General features: G+C 35.6%; 1 protein-coding gene and 1 non-coding gene across 19 annotated transcripts in view; both read left to right on the top strand.

The window, feature by feature from the left end:
• TBL1XR1 (TBL1X/Y related 1) overlaps positions 1-22,708 on the top strand; it is a 171,208-nt gene that overhangs the window by 133,495 nt on the left and 15,005 nt on the right. For 14 of the 18 annotated variants that reach the window (XM_081534031.1, XM_081533931.1, XM_081533953.1 and 11 more), the window contains 7 exons: positions 6,931-7,076; positions 9,307-9,529; positions 10,251-10,383; positions 10,736-10,877; positions 13,861-13,924; positions 14,018-14,115; positions 15,299-15,359. In XM_081534031.1, coding sequence (XP_081390157.1) covers positions 9,364-9,529; positions 10,251-10,383; positions 10,736-10,877; positions 13,861-13,924; positions 14,018-14,115; positions 15,299-15,359 — 664 coding nt within the window. In that variant the 5' untranslated portion in view covers positions 6,931-7,076; positions 9,307-9,363. Of the gene's footprint in view, positions 1-1,763; positions 1,897-6,930; positions 7,077-9,306; positions 9,530-10,250; positions 10,384-10,735; positions 10,878-13,860; positions 13,925-14,017; positions 14,116-15,298; positions 15,360-22,708 lie in introns of all 18 variants that reach the window. The other 4 variants (XM_081534060.1, XM_081534072.1, XM_081534039.1 and 1 more) reach the window with 2 other exon arrangements.
• On the top strand, positions 11,240-11,312 carry TRNAF-GAA (transfer RNA phenylalanine (anticodon GAA)). The gene has a single exon. It is a non-coding gene; the product is annotated as a tRNA-Phe (tRNA).

Here is a 22,708-nt window from a genome sequence, read left to right as displayed (position 1 = left end):
GATCTTGTTTTGTTTGTTTTCAGTTGGTAAACTGGCAGATCCAAAGAGAAAATCTGTAGAATATTTTGCATAAGATATGATTATTAGTAAAGTGGAAAAGGCAGTGACCCAGGGACTGTAGCACATACACTCACGTTTGGATATTGTTATATATAGTACTTTAGACGGTAACAGAAAGAAGTTATTGGGGCAGAACAAACTCTGCTTTTTCTGCCTTTGAATTCAACCACCAGTTAAGTCAGAGCTTTGAGCCATTAGACACTAAAGTGAAAAATAGTGTGAAGAATCGGTGGATGAGAAATATAGATGATGTTTTATGTCGCTGCAGGAAAATATAGCAAGTAAAAGGGACAGTAAAATAATAACCTGGATTAATTTATGAAAGTGTCCAGTGATTTTATCAAAACTCTTAAAATTGCTTATGTTCTCAGAAAAAAATGCTTCTAAGTTTTATGTTTTAAGGTATTTTATGTTACAGTAAACATGAAGCAAGAATGATATTTTTTTTTAAATACCTTGTATGGTAGACTGATATTTATCATATTAAGTCCTATGTAATTATCTATGTGTTCTTAGTTGTGCTTTGTGTATTCATTACAAAACTATATATGGTGTACTGGTGATGAAGTATGATGTTAAGCCACATGTCTAAAATATGAACACCAGTCCCTTTATAAAATTGGTAACTTCTATTTATATTATGAATTTATAGGGGAAAATCAGGCTACACTGATGACATTTTGACTTAACAGCAATGATAGGTAGAATAAATACTAATATTATAGTTGGTTGTATATAAGAGAAACTGATGCAGGGTTAGTTTTAGAAGAGCTAAGCTGGTTTGGATCTTTTAAATTTTCTCCCCCTCCCCTCATTCCTTCCGGCTTTGTGTCACTTGACTCGCCTGTAGTTGTTTATTTTTTTCTAAGGAAATTGTTCCAGGCAATTATTTGGGAACTTTGTGGCACCTGTTTTTCTTGTTGCTTTGTATAAAATGAAATTTTGCTTAAATTGTGTGTAAGATGAAATTTTGCTTAAATTGTGTATTTGGTTTAGAATTCTTGGTTCTAGATTTTATTGTCATCTATTACATGTTTAGGAGCTCATGGATGAACCTGTGTTGAACACTATGAAACAGTTGCATTTTGTGATTGAAAACTAACTGGAAAATCCAGAAACAACATGTCCTTGTTACTGAATAATTTTCTAGATTGTGATTCTGAATACTGTTATTTTTAAAAATCCTCATGTTTTTAGAACTGAGATTCATCTTGCCACATAGTCTCCATTTATGAGAAGGTGATGATATATGTAGGCTTAAAGCATTTGCTTCATGAAAGATCTTGTCTCTCCTGCACCCCACTTCACTCTTCTGCTCTTTTCAAAGGGATATTGCTTCTCCCAGGAAATAGGCCTCTCACTACACCACTTCTTACATGATGCTTACTTAAAATATTATATTTGTTTATAAGGTCACACATCAAACACACACTTAATTTAGAAATCTAAACATGATCATAATGATCGTAGTGGGCACAAAGTAGCTAGAATGTTGATGTATAACTTTATGGTTCTGACCTGTAATACCCAACAGCCCATTCATTTGTCTTTTTCATTTAGTGGTTTTTGTATTGACACCTCCAATGGCCAGTAAAGTATCAGCAGTTAAATGATAGTGTAGTTTCTCTTGACTCAGATAAAGGTAACTGGGCTAGATAAACATTCCTTCTTACATATCCTCCGCTGGTGCCATTTATAAACAGATTTTAACAGCAGGCTGGAAGGAGTTTGGATTAAATGGCTATCAGTAATGTGCCTTTCACCATGAAGAAATGGAGAGGAGAGGTCAACATCTGATATGTCCACCATGCGTCTTTCAGTTTTTGTGAGTAAATGGTCAGTTACAAAACTGCAAGTAGGTACATAGTTTTGCTTTATAATAAAATACGCAGTGGCATTAATTTGATACATACAGTTGTTGTACACATGACTAATGAACAATAAATAGCAAGCATTTGTCATAAATGCTGATAATTAACTATACTTTTATACTTCCAAATCACTTTTTCTCCTCTTTTTGTAAACTGAATGACTGTTTTTTTTGCTGATAAAGGAAATTCCTGTTACACATTCCGACTGACATACTTGTTAAAAGACAAAGGTCCTTTAATGGTTGCCAAACAGAGAACTTGTTCAATCTTAATAGTAATCTTTTTGTTTTTTTAGGGATAACCAGTGTAGTAAGCATATAAGGAAATGTATAAATTGCTGATGGCTTCATAAAGTTGTACAGTTTTTTTGAAAAGCAATTTGGCAGTCATGAACTTCCTTTGAAGTGCTGATGTCCCCTTCAACTTTTGAGGGAATCCATCGTAAAGAAAAAAACATATATATACATGGCAAAAGCCTATACACATAGATATTTGAAGTAAGAATCTTTTTAAATAGTGAACATTGGAAGATCCAAATGTCCAGCCATGGGATGAATAATTTACTAGCTGGTACATTTATTGGATGAATATTACGATAATAAAATTATTTCAGAAAATACAATTCATATAAAATATTCAGATATATATGTATATATAAAGGGCAAAATTAGGGCACAAAACTACATAGCCAGTGTATTGTGCTGGACGAAAGGAAATAAAACATTTTAACAGTTGTATTTGGGTTTTGGTATTGTAATTTTTTTTCTGCACTCCTTTCTTCCTTTCCTTTTTTTATTTTTTTAAATAAGTGTTAGGTCTAACTTTTCAACATACAAGGTCCCATGTAGCATTTTTTTCTCTACTTCTTTTTACCTTTTCTAAAACCTTCAAGCATTTAAGTATGGAACTTTTTGTAGTAAACAAAATTCTGGATCTATAGGATAGAATTGGAAACAGATTTGGGGTCAAGAGAGTATGTGGTGATGGAAGCAGGGGTATAATTTTCTGGGCTTTTCTGACCTGAGGCTAAAAAAGGACCTTGTATAAATCAGATTTTACTTCCATACTAGAGCACTGTGTCATGTTAGTAGTTAAGCTTTGCCTTTTTCCCCCCTACCTTGTTCAGATACCCTACACCATAACCATGTTCAGAGCCCTTTTTCATGTTCATATACCCTCCATTCGCAAAGTAGAGTTGACAAGCTCTGGAAGACTTGACTTCCCTTTGAGGAAACCATCCCTGTCATCTCAAGAGAGGTCACTTCTGAAACAAGCAATATGTAGAAAATGGTTGTCTTGTGACCTCATTTCTTACATGGTAACAGTGCATGGCCTCAGAAGTAACTGCACATAGACCCCCCCACCCCCACCCCCACCCCCGGTACCACTGCTGGTCCTGATCACTGAATATCCTTGAATTACTGTATACTGAACTTTGTGGTTTTCAGCCTTACTCCTCTCTGGATTTCCTTTTCTATCTCCCAGATTTTAATCACTCTAGTGAATGTGTAGAATACTTGATTGTAGAGTATTTATACAAAGTATTATTTATATCAGCTTTGCTTTTACTCCTGGAAAGAAGGGATGCTATATTAGGCAACCAGGCTAGACTTAAGCATTTCACAGATTGTAAGTTGATGCCTTTTGCCTTTTACTATGTAGATCAAAAGCTGTCCCTGAAAAAGTATTGCCTGCATATATATTTACAGATAAATGCAGATATACTTTGGCATAACCCTGGTTCAAGTTTTAGTTTTTCAAGGGAGATTTAAGTCATATGTTTTCTCTGCACTCATAGATTTCCTGATGTGCCAAGATAAATTATAGTAGAATTGCATTCTGATTTAACAAATGTTTATTGAACACTAGTAAAATTAGGTGACATCTAGTTTCCTAAAATTGAAAGATTACTAGACATTAACCCCATCTTCAGACATCCCAGTGTATTAATCATGCACATACACACAACCCATAGAATGCTACACATACACAAATTAGAGGATTAGTATAGAAGAGAAATATCAATCTTGGAGCAGCAGAAGGAAGGACTTCACCTCCATTCACATAGGTGAAAAGTGTGTGAGAACACAGAAAGCCCAAAGGCATGAGATAGCACAGTATATTTTAGGTCTTGGTTGTAATTGGCAGTCACTTGAATTTAACATGCATTGAGAAGAATTGGGGAGATAAGCTTGGAGAGATGAGTAGGGTAAAGATGGCAAAAGTACGTGTGTGTCACACTTAGAGAGTTTGACCTTGATTATGAAGGCCAAAAGGATTGTTGAAAGTACTCAAATAAGGAGTGCTATGATCATTTTTTGTTTTACAAGTAGTCTTCTAGCTATAGTGTTGTAAGTGTACTTGACTGGGGAAGAGAGGAAAGGAATTTATGACAGCAGTAGTCCAGGTAAAGGACAATGGGGGACTAAAATCCAGGTTTGGGCACAAAAGGAAAGCAGATGACAGAGACCAGAGAGGGAGAATTGATAGGATTTGGCAAATGGTGGGATGCCAGGGGCTGAGGTGTAAATTAGGATGACCTTGAGATATAGCATAGCAAGGTGAAAAATTTCTAAGGAAGAAGTTGTTTTAGGGAGGGGAAGAAGAACAGTAGTTTTGAACGTAATTTTAAGCTGCTTTGTAATGCTGTAACTAGAAATAAAGAAAAAGTTATTGTTCAATTCAGCATGTGTTTAAGAAGAGCGTTTTAAGCATGGACCTCCTTTAGGGCAAATATATATTAACAATAAGTGCCAAAACAGTATTAATGGTGACTTTAGGGATGTTTTCTTGCTATTCAGAACATTGTAAGTGCATATATAATAACTTAGGATGGCAGAGAGCACCTGGTCTCACAAAACAAATTCAGAATATAGGCAACATTCCAGTTAAAAATTGACGTTGTTCTACGTGCAGCTCTTAGGATATTCTTGGACATAATCTTGATCTTTGTCATCTAATTAAACAGAATCTACATGTAATTAATAATTATTTAAATTGTACTCAGAAATGGGAGTACAGAAGTCATAGACTTTGCTACAGTTTAGAAGGCTTTGGAAAACCAAAGTAATCGTGCTTATAAATAAAATGTCTTAATGTCTCATGTGCTACTGATGCCACTTTCTAGCACCCTGAAATGAAATAAGAATAATGATGCAGTCTTTTTTTGTTGTTAATATGCAGGAGCTCACTCTGCCTTAGCTTTATCCTTGACCCTATTCTAACTGTTCAGTAGGATGGGGGGAATGCAGTGGTTATGGCCATGGTCCCTGAATAAATCTTTATTTTCTTTGTGTTTTCTCATCTGCTAATTCAGATAAGAAAGTAATAAAATTATATATGTGTGCATGATATAGGCCCTCTGTACGTGATATCGTCTATCTTGAAGTCTTCTACCCCAAGCCACTTGGTTGTTTAGCTTTTTTTCCCCCTTTCTGTGTATAATTTACTGCAGAATTTATTTGGAGAGGGATACGAAATTGAGAACAGGAGTCTCCAACCTCACTGCTTCTGGATTTCACTGCCATTATCTCATACCCTTTCTCCCTAATCCTTCCTAGTCTTTTTTCTCAGTTTCCTATCCTGGTGATCTGGTATCTACTCATACTCAGGTAGTTCTGGGTTTCCTGATAGGGACAGAGCAAAACGGTGCTTTTTTCATTTGTGTTTTTTGTGCCTTCCTTCTGAGCTCAGATTAAGTTGCAGACTATAAATGCTTTTTTAATAATGATCTTGTCTATGGGTGAAATCAAGAAGTCAAAATTCAAGTCTTATAAGATAGCATCTTCTTGCTTCTCACTATGGGTAGTTACAGAAATGGTTAGATATCCCAAAGAGGTAAGGAAGGGACAGCCCTAAGGAAAATCAGCTTAGGTGTACTGACTGACTCGCTGTTAACCAATTAAAATAGCTTCTAGCCACATGCTCTTTGTGAGCCCACAGTATTTTATGATAGACTATTGGTAAGTGCCACAAGGAGTCTGAGAGTGCAAGCACAAAACAAAACAAAAAAGACATGGACTAAGCATGAAACATCCAGGGATAGACAGGCTCGACAACATGTTACATGGATTAAATTAGTTTAACCAAGACCCAAGTAAGCCCGTGTTCATTTACCTTATTTAGCATTCTGTACAGATATATAATTTAATTGAATTATTTGACATTAATGACAGTTACCAGTTAAGCTTTGACAGATATGTTGGTAAAGGGAATAACCACCTGCAGTCTGTCAGTTTACTAGAATTTTACTTTTGGATTTGGACTTGACTTTTATAAAAACCAAGAGTGACTTAAATTGATTTAAAATTAGATTTTTGTTATGTGAATATTTTGGTTTGAGTTTTTCAAATTAAAATCAAACATTTGTTGATGGACATACAAATTGGATTTTCACTTGCCAGCTGTTCTTTTTCTAAAGCTTCCATTTAGATGGGTTATTACTAAGTAGCAAAAATTAATAACTTTTTTTTGTACTTAATCATATATACAATGAAAGTTAAGCATGAAAATTATTTTTCACTATTAAATTTCAGTTTTCATTCCTTATGTTAGTCTTAGTTTGCTTTTTATTTCCTAAGTAGTTTTTTAAAATAGCCTACAAAATATAGAATTTACAAGATGTATGATGATTTATATACAGAAATTTTAATATACTACAGAAATATTAACTGTCATTTAATTTATCTTGAATGAAGCAGTTGAATCACATGACTTACAAAGGCTTTTTCCCAACTTTAAAGTTTAATACTATTTGTTGAGGAAAATTATGTTATGTGCTATGGTTATATAATTAAAGTGAAGAGGAAAATACATGACAGTTAATGTGTTTGAATTTTGATACTTCTTTTGTTTAAAAACATATTTGACCTTAGCTAACAGTCTGGGATTTCAAATGGGTGGAATGTGAATTTGAAATTTTACAGAAGTCTTCCCTTTGTGTCACATTGCATGTTGCCACTTGGAGAATAAATTATTACACCTTTTCTTTTGCTTTCAGGATTTTCTCATTCAGCGTTCACCTTCGGTATAGAAAGCCATATCAGTCAGTCTAACATAAATGGTGCCCTCGTCCCGCCTGCTGCATTAATTTCTATCATCCAGAAAGGTCTACAGTATGTAGAGGCAGAAGTTAGTATTAATGAGGTAAGGAAGACTTAGTTCAAGTACTAATTCTTACTCCTAAATGCTTCCTTAAATATATGGTATCTTGCTTACTCATTCATTATGTGACTTCAGCTTCACCAGGTAAACAAAAATGAAGGGCATTATTCCAATGTGGTGTCAGGGCGCACAGGCAAGGCTGATGGCTCTCAACTATAAGGACCACTATCTTATTGCTTTTTACATGGTTTAACAAGTAAACAGTTAAGAAATAATTTTCTTTAAAATAAGAAAATTGTGCTGTGGAATACTGAGACCATAATTGTTTGAGAAATTAGAAGATCTTAGGTTATTTGGTTATAAGTGATTTTGGAAGGCACCTGTCTACAGTCTATATGATATAGGTAGTTTAACTCGTGTCAATCATTTATGGCCTATGAGCCAAAGTCTGCCTTTTGCTTGTTTCTATAAAGTTTGCTTGGGACATAGTCACACTCCTTAATTTACGTATTATCTAGCTTTTGTGCTACAGGGGCAGCATTGAGTGGTTGTGACAGAGACCTTATGGTCTGCAAAGCCCAAAATATACAGAAAGACTCTGCACACCCTGGTATGGCTGAAAGTTTTTATACACGGTTAGGATTTGTGATATATGGAGCTTTTTACCTGATTTTCATTTCGGAGATTAACATATTCCCGTTTCCTTTTGCAGGTATTTTAAAAACTAAAGCATCCATGGTTTCTACTTTAGTATTTATTACTATAATTATAGTTACTAAATTGATTATTTTTTTAATTTCCTCATGTCTATAACTGAAAAATCTACTGATACTAAATTAAATGTGTTCTCATTGTCTTTTAGCACTTTGCCTCCCAAAGTATACTTATTTCAGAGAATGATAAAACAATTTCTCCCAGTGGCCAAAGTTGAAGTCTCATTTTTTCTGAAAAAATTTTTTCTAGATTTAATGTAGTGCTCCACAGTATATCTATATTGGTTTTAATATTTTTATAAGTTGAAGTACTTGCTCCAACTCCTCAAATACTCTATTATACTCGACAGTTCAGAGAGAGGTACTGTGTTTTGTAACTTGGAGCATCCCATCACACCATTTAGTGCGTGCTCACTAGCTTAAGTGAGCCAGGCTTCATTTATGCATGTTTCTAGCTAATATGCACTGTTTCTATTTCTGACTTGCTCTGTGCCTGTGTCTCTTCTCCTGCTTGCTTTAGAACTTATTTATTGTGAACCTCCTAATATCAATGAGAGGAGCTTTGGAAAATTATAGCAAATTGATAAAATTAAAGAACGCTAGCCTGTGAGTTGTAGCTGTACGTCTCAAATGTTAGTGCGCATATAAGACTCTCCCCAAAAGCTTGTTAAAACAGAGTTCCTGAGCCCTTTAGAGATTTTGTTTCTGTAGCTTTGAGTCTACATTTCTAACAAGTTTCCAGGTGATGGTGGGACTGTTGGTCTTTGGATTGTGCTTTGAATAGCACCAGTTAACAGATTCCAGCTGCCATAGACTACCTGTGGAAGTCTTTAAATCTTATTGTGCTCATATTTCAACAGTAGTAAAATGAGGGACTTCCCTGGCATTCCAGTGGTTAAGACTTTGCCTTCCAGTGGGGCAGCATGAGTTCAATCCCTGGTCAGGGAGCTAAGATCCACTTGCTTTCGGGCCTAAAAAACAACACATAAAACAGAAGCAGTATTGTAACAAATGCAACAAGGACTTAAAAACAATAACAGTAGTAAAATGAGGTGATTGTATCTTAATGTCTGTTGATATTGATGTCTATTTCTGCCTTAATGTTTTAATTAAATCACAAGAAACTCTTGGATTCAGCAAAACTATTTTAAAAGTTTTTAGTTTTAAAGAAATATTTATGAAAATGTGGCACCAAATCCCTTATTGTATTAACTCTCCCACATTACTTTTGACTAACAGAACTTTGGAATATACTTGAAAGCCTTTTTACCTTCCAGGCCTACTTTTTTTTTTTTTTATTCCTTTCAATATTTCAGCTTTGATCTGTGCAACACTTAACAGTAAGAATTGGGTGAGGAAGACAATTGGAGCAGCTGTTTGCAGTGCTTCCTTTAGTTTCCTTCTTCCCTCCTGATTCCTTCCTTTCTTACATGCACTCAGGAAATAATCTAAAAGTGTTTTTTCTTGAAATGATGCTTTTCTGCTGTTGACTTGTATGAATACAAATTACTCTAAATGTGTTACCTTTGATTTTTCTTCTCACAATTTTTCAAATCCAGGATGGTACCTTGTTTGATGGTCGACCAATAGAGTCTCTGTCACTGATAGATGCCGTAATGCCTGATGTAGTACAAACAAGACAACAAGCTTATAGAGATAAACTTGCACAGCAACAAGCAGCAGCTGCTGCAGCTGCTGCAGCTGCGACAAACCAACAAGGATCTGCAAAAAATGGAGAAAACACAGCAAATGGGGAGGAGAATGGCGCACATACTATAGCAAGTGAGCTGAAAGAATAATTTTTTTAAGTTCCATTAAAAAAGAAACTTGCTTTATGGGGATGCCTCATTTTAGCTGAACTGACACTGTCTATTTCATTTTTGCCAACTTGTTCCCCTAACTTGTATCACACAGTTCAGATTTTTATGGCTAAAGCTCCATAAAGCTAGATTTACTTTCATGGACCTTATTTTCATTCTTTTTTAAAAAAATATTTAGAAACCATTTTTTTTAATTGTTAAGTGCACTTTGTATCTGCATTTGATTTCTAAATATAATTTATAGCAGTAGTCGTTAACAGGTACAATAAAGCTTTGGCATGGAGATATAAAGGCAATTCTTGATGTTATATGAATGATATCAGCAACCCCTACTGGCAGAAATTCAGAATAGTGTTGGCATGGATTATATTTACTTCAAACTATTTTATCATTTTTAACTGTGTTTGGTACTAACCTTTCACAGTCTTCCTCTAGTCCTGCTCCCTCATCTCTGAACACACACTTAGATGCACATCTCTTTTTAAAAAATTATATTCATATTTAACTAAAGATTGGAATTTGTTTTTCATGTGATAAATGCTATATAGTCATTTTCAACATTACCTGACATAGTGGAATAAGAAAGTTACACTATGTCTGCTGGTTAAGAATTCCATTTTTCCTCCAATATGCTGTGATATTATTACCTAACTGGAATTTTCCATGTATTTCTCATGATGCAGATAATCATACTGATATGATGGAAGTGGATGGGGATGTTGAAATCCCTCCTAATAAAGCAGTTGTGTTACGGGGCCATGAATCTGAAGTTTTCATCTGTGCCTGGAACCCCGTTAGTGATCTCTTGGCATCAGGGTATGTTTCTCAAAGTGAAATTAAAATGGATTTCTAAAAGTATCTTACTGAAATATTGCATGTTTTATAAATACATTGCTTACACTTTCAGGTTTTTGTTGTTGCTTGTTTGTGGTCATTTTCCCCCGTAAATCTTTATTTCTTCATAAAGTAATCTTAGAGTTTTTAATTTACTCCATCAGGAGTGATTTCGGCATCCTCAAAATGGAGACTGAGAAAAATACTGGAAATGGAAATGCCTGATAGTCTAATTTGTATTTGCCTTATTAATAATAGGATGTAAATTTGTTGCCTTGATTCTGTAATACTTGAGAATTTCATGAAAATTTAAAATATGCTTCATACTTTATAGATCTGGAGACTCCACAGCAAGAATATGGAATCTTAGTGAAAACAGCACGAGCGGCTCCACACAGTTAGTACTTAGACATTGTATACGAGAAGGAGGGCAGGATGTCCCAAGCAACAAGGATGTGACATCTCTAGATTGGAATGTGAGTATCACTGTATTGTCCATGATGGGTGTAGTTACATACTTAACCTCTCTGAGTCTCAAACTAGTGGCAGGGTATGTCTGTTTGTTCAGGTATTTTTGAATTTCACTGATAAGAACAGCAGACTAGGAATCCCCACCCCAAAATGTGTTAAAAGCAAAGACTGGCCCTCGAGCAGTCAGAGCAAGGTTCATCTTCCAGCCTCTCAGTTTATCTAGCTATAGAATCTTTGTATAACTGGTAATCCATCACTCTGTACTTCATTCTCATCACATGTAAAGTAGGAGTGTATTAATGGTCCTACATAAATCAAATAATAAATGAAAACCAATAATAGGCACGTACTAAGTTCTTAATGGGCTTCCCTGATAGCTCAGTTGGTAAAGAATCTGCCTGAAATGCAGGAGACCCCAGTTCGATTCCTGGGTCAGGAAGATCCCCTGGAGAAGGGAAAGGCTACCTATTCCAGTATTAAGTTCTTAACTAAGTCCTTTGTTAGGGGTACAAGAGAAATGTGTGTATTAGAAACATAGTCTTGTTTCTCTCATTTTGCTCTTAATTGATGAAAACTTCATTGCCAGCTGCTTTTTAGGAACTGTTAGTCTAGATTACCCGGAGAAGGCAATGGCACCCCACTCCAGTACTCTTGCCTGGAAAATCCCATGGACAGAGGGGCCTGGTGGGCTGTAGTCCAGGGGGTCACTAAGAGTCAGACACGACTGAGCGACTTCACTTTCACTTTTCCCTTTCATGAATTGGAGAAGGAAATGGCAACCCACTCCAGTGTTCTTGCCTGGAGAATCCCAGGGACGGGGGAGCCTAGTGGGCTGCCGTCTATGGGGTCGCACAGAGTCGGACACGACTGAAGCGACTTAGCAGCAGCAGCAGTCTAGATTACAAGCTTTATTCTAGCTGTAGGATTCTTAGAATTCTCTGATTCTGTATATGATTCAGTATCTTTGATTACTTTTACTTACCAGAAAGTTTGATTTCTCTATTGATAAAAGCTTCATCCTTTCAGTTTCAAATATGTAATTAACAGCTTTCTTTGCTACCATTCCCATGAGTGATTTGCGGGAAACTAACATTTTAAAAATTTCTTTATCTTTTCCTTTATTCCATGTTGTCTCTTTTCTTCCTTGTAACTTTATGTTCATTTTATTAACACCCTCCCACTCCCCCAACTGTGGTTCTAGTAACTTCTTAGACTGCATCAGTGTTACCAAGAATTTTAGAGATCATCTGTCCTTTCCTTAGCAAGTGGACATCCTTTCCTTCTCTGGCCTGTTTTAACATTTTGTGGGGCTTTTCAAAGTATCTTCCAAATCTCTTTCCAAGAAATAAGATCTATCTTTCAAAATGATTACACTATCTAAAGGTCTTAGTTTCTATGAAATTCTTCCAGAACTCATGGTAAGGCTTATTAGTGTTCTTTTCTAAATTTCCAACAATGTATTTACCCTTTCCCACCTATAAAGTTGAGAATTCTAAACAATGTTGATTGTAGAGTCAGAACTAAGAATTCCGTTCTTAAAATGGGACCTTACTATATCATAGGTCAAAGGCCTTATAGCCTTCTTAGGCTGTTTGGCTCAGAGATCATGTTAACTTAATTAAATTTATAGTTTACACTGAAAAGGATGGTTAACAAAAGATTTGTTGAGCTTGGTATTTCTGAACTGCAAGCTAAAGTTTTTAACAGGATAGACCTTTGGAAGATTTATTATTTGCTATGTACTTAAGTCTTCCCCTAGAAGGAGAAAATGTTATTGTTGTTTAATGGCTCATTTCCATGGCTAAAGCAGAAGCCTGTGAGATAGCTGTTCGTTATTATTCTCCTACTTTGCTAGTGGTCCATGGTCTAAAACCATTAGTTTAAAGGAAACTTTGCATTGTGCAGAGTTTGGAAATAAACTTGTGCTGTTAGCTTCAACATTGCTCCTTCTTCCTTAGAGAGAACTATAGGGGATTTCCAAATCCTAGCAGAACTGAATCTGCATCGCCTACAACCAGCATTTGTTTGTCACTTAACTGTACAGCTAGATGACTGGAGAGGTCTGAAAAAGGTGATGTTGTTTTCATTTCTCTTACCAAAAAGCATCAGAAAGTACTGAGTAAGGCAGGATTTCAGTCTGTCTCTCCTGTAATGTTTACTCATCTCGGTAATAGTCTGTGTAATGTACTCTGAAACTTGGATTTCCACAGAGTAGGTTAGATCTTAACCAGTCCTGCTGTTGTACCATTATTCAAGGCAAGGCACCATAGGAAATTTTAAGATTAGAGAAAATGTTAAGGATTCCTCCTCATAGTAGAGTAGTTCCAGACAGTTGTACTCACTTCATTAGCTATAAAGTCAGCCTACACTCTTTTCTGACTCTTTTTTGTGTGTGTGTGTGTTGCTATTTTTATTGGTATGGGAAAAAATTAACAAAAGAAAGAAATGTTTAATGTAGTGATATTTAAGAATCTGATCATTTGAAACAATATTGTTTGGAACACACACAGTTTAGACAGTGAAAGATTTAGAGGGAGGACAACATGGAAGCTTCTAGTCATAATGAAACATTTTGGAAGATTTTGCTTTTTATTGAATACCTTTATTAAGTCATAAGATTAAGATTTTGATGTCCTTTCTAATCCCCCACCCAACCTCCACCTTTCGTCCTGGGCCTTTGTGAGAGTACAGTAAGTAGACCTTAGCACCTGTAAGAGCGGTGATAATCCCGCTCCCAAGCAGTTACTGCCCTTCCAAGACTATGGTGTGAGGCCTGCACCCTGACTGAATGCTGCCAAAATACTAGCTCCACAGCATGAAGGCTGTTCTGTCGGCCTTTTCTCGCACTTCCAAATAGGCAGAGCTGAAGGTCTTGAAGCAGAGAATGTCACAGACCTGCTATACTTGGGATTAAACATAATGCAGTCTAATAAAAATTAAATATCCTTTCTGGGTTATATAATTGAAAGAAATGTGTTTCTCCAACAGAGTGAAGGTACACTTCTAGCAACTGGTTCTTATGATGGGTTTGCCAGAATATGGACTAAAGATGGTAAATAAAGCATTTTTTTTCCCACTTGTTTTTACTGTTGATCCAAGTTATAAAGCTTAAAGTAATTTTAATGTTTTTCCTTTTGAATTTTAGGTAACCTTGCTAGCACTTTGGGGCAGCATAAAGGCCCCATATTTGCATTAAAATGGAATAAGAAAGGAAATTTCATCCTAAGTGCTGGAGTAGACAAGGTAATTAACTTCTATAAAAGTTAATTTGTTGAAGAATATACTTGAGAGTAATATTCTTCTCTACTAATCACATAAATAATAAAACATTCATATTTGGGAAATTCACATGTGAATTTATGTTAGGAATAGAAATCCTTTCTTAGATTTTCTGTTAGCTCATTCTTAAATCTGTGCAGATGCCCTTTATTCTTATCTGTGTGACCACTCTTCATTGTTTTGGAATTTGAGCCATAGTGAAGTCATATATCCAATACTCGTCATCTCTTTCCTGTAGTTTTTAGTTAATCTCATCAGTGAGTATAGCTCTGGAGTGATTTCGTGGGAAATCTAAGAGTCAGTCTGTTAGCTGAACTCCTAATGTTTAATTGAAAATGCAAGAAATGCACGATCTTTCCAGCTTTTACTTAACATGGCTGGTAAACATGGATAGGTTCAATCATTTGTTATTTCTCCTTCATTTTCTTAAAGTTATTTCCTTTACCACACATCCCAGAAAAGATTATTTTATAATACAGGAAATTACATGCTCATAGTTACCTGTATGTTGTCAAAAAGGGAAGTAGGCAAAAAGGAAGACTATGAAGGTGGCCAGGAATGGGAGGGGAAAGCCTTCTTAATAGTTACTGCTGTTCTACAATACTTAGGACCCCAAAGTTATACAGTTAGTGATGGGAGGGTATTAGTGGAATTCTGAATATATCCATTCAGATGTATATGTTATACTTTGATGTAATATAAAAAACATTGTTTTAATTATTGTTAGATTTAAAGCTCTCTTTATTTATAAATGTGAGCTTTGCAAATCTTAATATTGAGAATTAGCTGATTATTGTATTAACCAAGAATTTGCCTCCTCAAGCTGCACAGCAATAAAAATCTGACATTAAATACACTACTACAATGGAGTTTGCTAATCTAATACAATGTTTGGTACTTTGTAGACAACCAATAAGTGTTATTTGAAGTAAGTTGACTGATGAAAAGTCACCAGGGTAGAATTAAACTGCTTAACAGTTTAATTTAAACATCCTTTCCCTGCTTCCAGTGGAATATAGCCTCATTGTACTAAAAGTAAATGTTAAATGCACTCTGACATTTCATATTGCTTTAATATGATGTGGCATCTAATTTATGCATATATGATAAACTTTTCTTAGCAATATATTTTTCTTTTCTATCTTAGACTACAATTATTTGGGATGCACATACTGGTGAAGCCAAGCAACAATTTCCTTTTCATTCAGGTAAATCTTCACAGTTTACATGAGAACTGTTAGAACTTTCTTCTGTTTTCCTAATTAAACTTTTAATAGCATATAATTCATCTAAAATCTTGAACTATCAAATGTAAGTTTTGTTACTAGTCCTTTGAGGAGTTGATGTTCAGTGGCTTTCAGATAGTTAATCGTCAGAGGATCAAGTGTTTTCTGTGAAATGTACCATAAAAAAGCATTTTCAGCCTGCTGCCATTAGAGTTGGTAATATTAATGGTAAGAACATAGATTTTTGATCCAGGATGTCTAGGTGTGCTTGTGAATCCCACTCCACTTAACAAGCTTCAAGATCAAGAGAAGTCATTGAACCTTTCTGAGCCGTATTTTCTCTATCTGTAAACAAGAGATAAAAATAACACCATTTGAGTAACAGCATAAGACTAATACATACATGAAAATATTGCATAAACTCCTACAGATTTAGATATTGTCGTGTTTTATTTTAATTTATGTATCTAAATCAGTCCTCTTGCTTACCTAAAATAAAAATTATAAGGCTTTCCCGATATTGCTGGAACTTTGGTGCTTCAGATATTTTTCTCTTTTAGGAAATAACTTGATACTTTAATCAGATAAATCTGATTTCCAAAATAGTGTGCCTCTTTCTCCATGATATATGGCCATGCAGCAGGGCATACATCCTGATGTGTAGAGACACCTAGATTTTAGTACCAATACTCTTGTGCATCCTAGAACTTTGTTCCTGCTTTCAGGGGGGTTTCTGAGAACAGAAACTGATGTTAAACTGGAACAAGATCCCTAATAATGTTTAGAACAAGAGTTTTAGTACTGCTCGATTTAATTGCATCATGAAAGATTGTGTTGTGGTTGGAAAGAGTTTTGAATTGGAGGCTGAGTTAAGTAATTCTGGTTATTTTCAAGGCTTTGGTAATATCCTTTTTATAGTCAGTGGCACAGTGTTACCTTTAAAATTGAAATGCACAGCTTTTGGCATTTTGCTTTTTTGTATTTCTCTATTTAGTGTGATTCAATAAGTCAAATAAGGCACAAAATGATTTTTCAGTAGTATCTGAGTGGCATAATTTTGCAAGTATTGTGTTAAACAGTTCAGCTTGATTAAAGCTTACCACGTTAATAAGTATTTATTTACACATCAGTTTCTGTTTACCTGTTTTAATTCCTTTCCACCTTTGCTTCTAGTCCTCAACTAGATAGAATTCTCTTAGACCTCTGACCGTTCTGCCTAAAGATTTTTCCTATGTCCTAGGAGTGATGGAAAATTGAAATAAGTGGGTGTGGCACTGTTGTGAGTTGCTTTGTTATGTGTGCCACCTTTGTGTTGGAGGTGATGCTCTTTATACACGATCCTATTTAGTCTTGGCTACAACCCAAAGAGGTAGATGATGTAGAAGTCATCTTACAGATAAAAAGCCATTTTACCTGTGATATTCTTTCCTGCCATGCTTTTTTTATTTTTTAAATGGCTTTATTGAGGTAGGGATGTGTGCGTGTGTGTGTTAAGTCGCACAGTTGTCTGCAACTCTTTGCAACCCCATGGACTGTAACCCACCCGGCTCCTTCTGTCTGTGGAATTCTCCAGGCAAGAATACTGGTGTGGGTTCCCATTCCTTTCTCCAGGGGTTCTTCTTGACCCAGGGATCTAACCCGGGAGTCCCGCATTACGGGCAAATTCTTTACCATCTAAGCCACCAGGGAAGCCCTTATTGAGGTATAATTGATGTAAAATTGTCTATATGTATTTAAATTGCACAGTGTGATGTGTTTTGGCATATATATATATGAAAGTGAAAGTGAAGTCGCTCAGTCGTGTCCTACTCTTTGCGACCCCACGGACTGTATGTAGCCTACCCAGGTTCCTTCGTCCATGGGATTTTCCAGGCAAGAACACTGGAGTGGGTTGCCATTTCCTTCTCCAGGAGATCTTCCCAACCCAGGGACTGAACCTGGGTCTCTTGCATTGTAGGCAGACACTTTACCATCTGAGCCACCAGGGAAGTCATTACACACACATCATTGAAACCATCACCACACTCACAACAATGCATTTGTTAGCTTCAGAAGTTTCCTCCTACTCCTTTGAAATCATTTTTTGCCTCTTCTCCAAGTGGCCACTGATACTCTGTCACCAGAAATTAGTTTACATTATATAAACAGAATCACACAGTATATATTCTTTTTGGATCTGGTTTCTTTCATGGTGCATAATTATTTTGCATTCCTTTCAGTGTATGAATAGAATTCCATTTTGAGGATATACCAGTTTGTTTATCCATTTACCTGTTGAAGCAAATTAGAGTTGTTTTCTAGATTTTAGCTATTACAAATAAAACTGCTAACACCATTCTTTTTCTTGTCTTTTTATGAGCTTGTGTTTTCATTTCTCTGTGTAAAGACCCAGAAAAGTGGCTAGATATATGGTTGATGTGTGTTTTACTTGTTAATAAAGTGCCGAACTGTTTTCCAGAGTTTGGTTTCCTAACTGGTTTACAGTCTCAACCACAGTGGGTATTCCAGTCCTTCCATATCCTTGCCAGCACTTGGCATATGATCAGTCTTTTTAATTGTAGCCACTCTAATGAGTGTGTAGTGGTATCTCACTATGGTTTTATTTGTAGTTCCTAGTGATTAATGATGTTGAGCATCTTGTCATGTGTTAATTTATCATCTGTATGTCTTCTTTGGTGAAGTATCTTTCTCTTTTGCTTGATATAGAAGTTGAGGTCACTGATTTGAAACCTTTTCTACTTTTCTAATGGGGATCTGCTATAAATTTACCTCTGACTACTACTTAGTGATATCTCACAATTTTTCAGATATTGTGATTTCATTCAGTTCAGAATACTTTCTGAAGTAATTTTGATTCAGCGTATTAATTTCTGAATAATTGGAAAAATTTTCAAGGTCTTTGTAGCATTGCTTTCTAATTTTTAATAAAAAATATTCATTTTATTTTTGACTGCACTAGGTCTTCGTTGCTGTGTGCAGGCTTTTTCTAGTTGTGGAGATTGGGGGTTACTCTAGTTACGGGGCACGGGCTTCTTGTCGCAGAGTGTGGGCTCTGTGGTGCATGGGCTTCAGCATTTGAGGCTTGCAGGTTCCAGAGCGCAGGCTTAGTAGTTGTGACGCGTGAGCTTTTTGCCCTGCAGTATGTGGGATCTTCACGGACCAGGAATCGAAGGAACCCAGTGTCCCCTACATTGTAAGGTGGATTCTTAATGACTGGACCACCAGCGAAGCCCACTTTCTAATATAATTCCATTGTTCCTACAAATGTCATGAGGGTCAAGTTGTTTCATAAGGTTGTTCAAATCTTTTATATCCTTAACTAATTGTTCTGTCTACTTATACCACCTGTTACTGAGAGAAGGGTATTGAAATCATCAATAATAATTGGAAAACACAGTTTCTAATTTCTCCTGTCAGTTTTGCTTTATGTATTTTGAAGCAGGGCTATTAAGGACATTAACATTTAGGAATGTTGCATCCTTATGTTGAATTGATCCATTTATCATTTTGTTAATGACCCGCTTTTTTTTTTTTCCGTTTTGTTTTTTGTGCTGTTCAATCTGCTTAGTCTGATGTTAATGTAGCCCTTCAAGTTTCTTTTGGTTAGTGTTGACATGGTATATATTCCTCCATACTTTTACATTTGAAGTGTAATTTATGTAGGCATCATTTATTGCTTGGTTACTGAATATCAACCGCTGCCTTTTAATGGTAATATTTAGGCTCTTTACATTTAATGTGATTATTGATATGATTGCATTTAAATTAATCATATTTCTATTTATCTCTTCTTCTTTTCCTATTTTTCCACTTCCATTTGGATTATATGAGTATTTTTATGATTACATTTTTCCTTCTTTGGTGGGTTATTAACCATAAATCTTTTATTATAGTGGTTGCATCAGGATTTATAGTACACATCTTTAACTTAGCACTGTGTACTTTCAAGTGATATTTTAAAGAGATTAAATAATAATAATTTTTACTCAATAGTTACCATTTCCAACTGTTTATTTCTTTGTGTAGATGCATACACATCTAATTCATCTAGTATCATTTATTTTCTGCCCAAACTGCTTTAACATTCGTTATAGTGCAAATCTAATGTTGATAAATTCTTTCTATATATATATGAACAAGTCTGTATTTCACCTTCATTATTGAAAGATTTTTGTTGTTGTTGAGTATAGAGTTCTGAGGTTGACAGGATTTTTTTCTTTCAGTACTTTAAAAAAATATTGTGATGTTCTCTTATTTACACTATTTTCACTTTGAACTTGTTCCAGTTCTCATCCTTATTGCTCTGTAGTAATTTGTCTTGTTTTATCTGGCTGCTGTTAAGATTCTTCTGCTTATAAATGATTTTGTACAATTTGAATATGTTGTGCCTTAGTTTAGTTCTCTTTGTTTCTTGTCCTCGAAGCTTCTTGGATGTCTTCGTACATAGTTTCCTTCAAATGAAAAAAAATTTTTTGACATTTTTAAAAAATATTTTAACTCCTCTCCACATTTTTTTTTAACTTGAAATTTTGAATGTGTTTTTTAGTCTGCTTGATTTCCCATAATACTCTTCATTTTTTTATCCAGTATTTTTTTCATGTGTGCTCAGTCGTGTCCAACTCTCTGTGACCCCATAGACTGTATAGCCCACCAGGCTTCTCTGTCCATGGGATTCTCCAGGCAAGAATCCTGGAGTGGGTTGCCCTTTCAAACCCACATCTCTTGCATCTCCTGCATTGGCAGGTGGATTCTTTACCACTAGTGCCACCTGAGAAGTGGGATAATGTCTATGGTGTTTTTCAAGTTTACACTTCTTTACTTCAAAGTATTTGTGAACTTTGTTCTGGCACATTGTTAAGTTACTTGGAAACGGTCTGATCCTTTGGGTCACGCTTATGAAACTTGTTAAATGGCAGGGAAACAGTAGTCAGTGTAGGGCTAATTATTTCCTGGTACTGAGGCAAGAACCTAGATGTACTCAAACCAGCATTCCCTGAATCAAAAGGTTTTCTACCCTGCTGCATGTTTCCAGTCTTGAGTATCAGGCATTGGTTCTTCTAATCCTTTTCGATGTTCTTTCCCAAGGCTCAGCTACTATCTTCACATACTTATGCTGGTTAGTACTCCGCTAACTGTGTGAGTTGGGCCCGCTTCAGGTCTTTAGAATTCTGTCTGCATAGCTCTTTCCTTTTTTGTGCTGTGAATTCTAGCTGCCTGTGGCTCTCTAGATTCTGAGCTTTATCTCTTCCCCTCAGGAATTTCATTAATCTCTTCCTTAGGGAAATTCCTCTTCCCTGGGCCAAGATCTGGACATTTTTCCAAATCATATGAACAGTTAAAGGCACATTGTTGGTTGATTTCCTTCTCTCAAGAACCACTGTCCTTTGTTGTCTCATACCCAGAGTCTTCCCTGGTGGCTCAAATCCTTTTGCAATGCAGGAGACCCAGGTTCGATTCCTGGGTCAGGAAGATGCCCTGGAGAAGGGAATGGTAACCCACTCCAGTCTTCTTGTCTGGAGAGTTCCATGGATAGAGGAGCCTGGCAGGCTGTGGTCCGTGGAGTCTCAAATAGTCGGACACAACTGAGAAACTAGTGCTAGCACTAACCCAGAGTCTTGAACTGTTATTTCATACATTTTGTAAGTTTTTGGCTATTTTGGGCAGGAGGTAAATTTGTTTCCTGTTACCCCATCTTGACCAGGAATGAAAGTCTACCATGCTCTTAAAATTACCATATTCTAATACCTATACTGTATTTTCATCCATATACTCTTACATAAAGCATAAATCATGATTATAGATGAATTAACCATTTCATATTCATTAGGATAGCTGTAAAAAATAACAGTGTTCATAATGCTGTGGAGAAATTAGAATCCTTATTCTTTGTTATTAGCAGGTATGTAAAATGGTACATTTGTGGAAAAGAGTATGACAGTTCCTCAAAAAGCTAAACATAGAATTACCATATGACCCAGCAGTTTTCCTCCCAGGTAATTGAATTGAAGGCAGGAACTTGAATGAATTCATATCAGTATTTATAACATTGTTCACAGTAGCCAAAGGTTGAGAACAACCATTGTCCATGAGCAGATGAGTGGATAAACAGAATGGGGTCTCTATATACATTGATTATTATTCAGCCATAAAAAAGAATGAATTTATGGTGCATGCTGCAACACCAGAGAACTTGTATACATTATGCTAAGTGAAGTAAATCAGACATAACTTTAAAAGTAAAGATTCAAGATTACAGAGGCTGGGAGGAGGGCAAAATGGAGAGTTATTGCTTAATGGTTACAGAATTTCTGTTTGGGGTGATGAAGAACTTTTGAAAATAGTGGTGATGATTGTACAATATTTTGAATGTAATTGATACAGCTGAATTGTACACTTAATTAAATGACAAATTTCATGTTATGTATGACCACAATATTTTAAAACTAATGTAATATACTAAAAACCGTTGAATTGCACACTTTAAATGGATGAAATGTATGATATATGAATTATATCTCAGTGAAGCTGTTTTTTTAAAAAAGGCAAATGAATATTAAATGCCTTTTCCCTTCCCTCATAGGTTTATTTATTACCTTTCTAGATTATGAAAGATGCATGGGTTAAGAAAAAATAAATCAGAATTGGAGGACACAGAGATTGAATCTTAGTTCCAGGACTTTTTTTTTTTTTTTTGCTGCACCTTGCGACTTGCAGGATCCTTGTTCCTCAACCAAGGATCAGACCCGTGCCCCCTGCAGTGGAAGAGCAGAGTGCTAACCACTGGACCACCAGGGAATTCCAGCTTCAGGAATTTAGAAGATTGTGTAACCCTAGGCCAATTAACTTTTCTTAGCCTTTTCCATCATATGAAAAATGAAACCAATAATAGTAAATATACCTCTCACGTATTACCTACATAAAAATATATTTTATGTTAGAGATGTGTTTCTGTCCTGAAGGACTTATATTACCTAGAGTCATTTTTAAATTTTAGGAATAAAATATAAAGTAAGGAGGTATGGATTCTTAGATCACACCAACCTATAATCATTGTCTCTTATGAGCCAAGCATATCACAGAACATTCATCATACAACTCATATCTCAGCATTCTCCAGCTTCCTTCAGTTATTTTTACCTGGTTATATAGTTGGTTTTTGTTTTGTTCTGAACCTAATGGTGTATTTGTTTAAATACCATTTCTAATTTTCTCAGCCACCTATCTATCAGATAATGCTCTATCAAATTGATACCTTGGTGGAGCACAACAGATACTTGGCCATCTTCATAGCATTTTATTATATAACTTTTAATTGTCCTTTAAATTATGTA

The sequence above is a fragment of the Giraffa tippelskirchi genome, chromosome 2 (assembly GCF_054371585.1).
Source record: "Giraffa tippelskirchi isolate mGirTip1 chromosome 2, T2T-mGirTip1v1.2.pri, whole genome shotgun sequence".
In the NCBI taxonomy this organism is placed as follows: Eukaryota; Metazoa; Chordata; class Mammalia; order Artiodactyla; family Giraffidae; genus Giraffa; species Giraffa tippelskirchi.
This window is presented reverse-complemented; position numbering and strand designations above follow the sequence as displayed.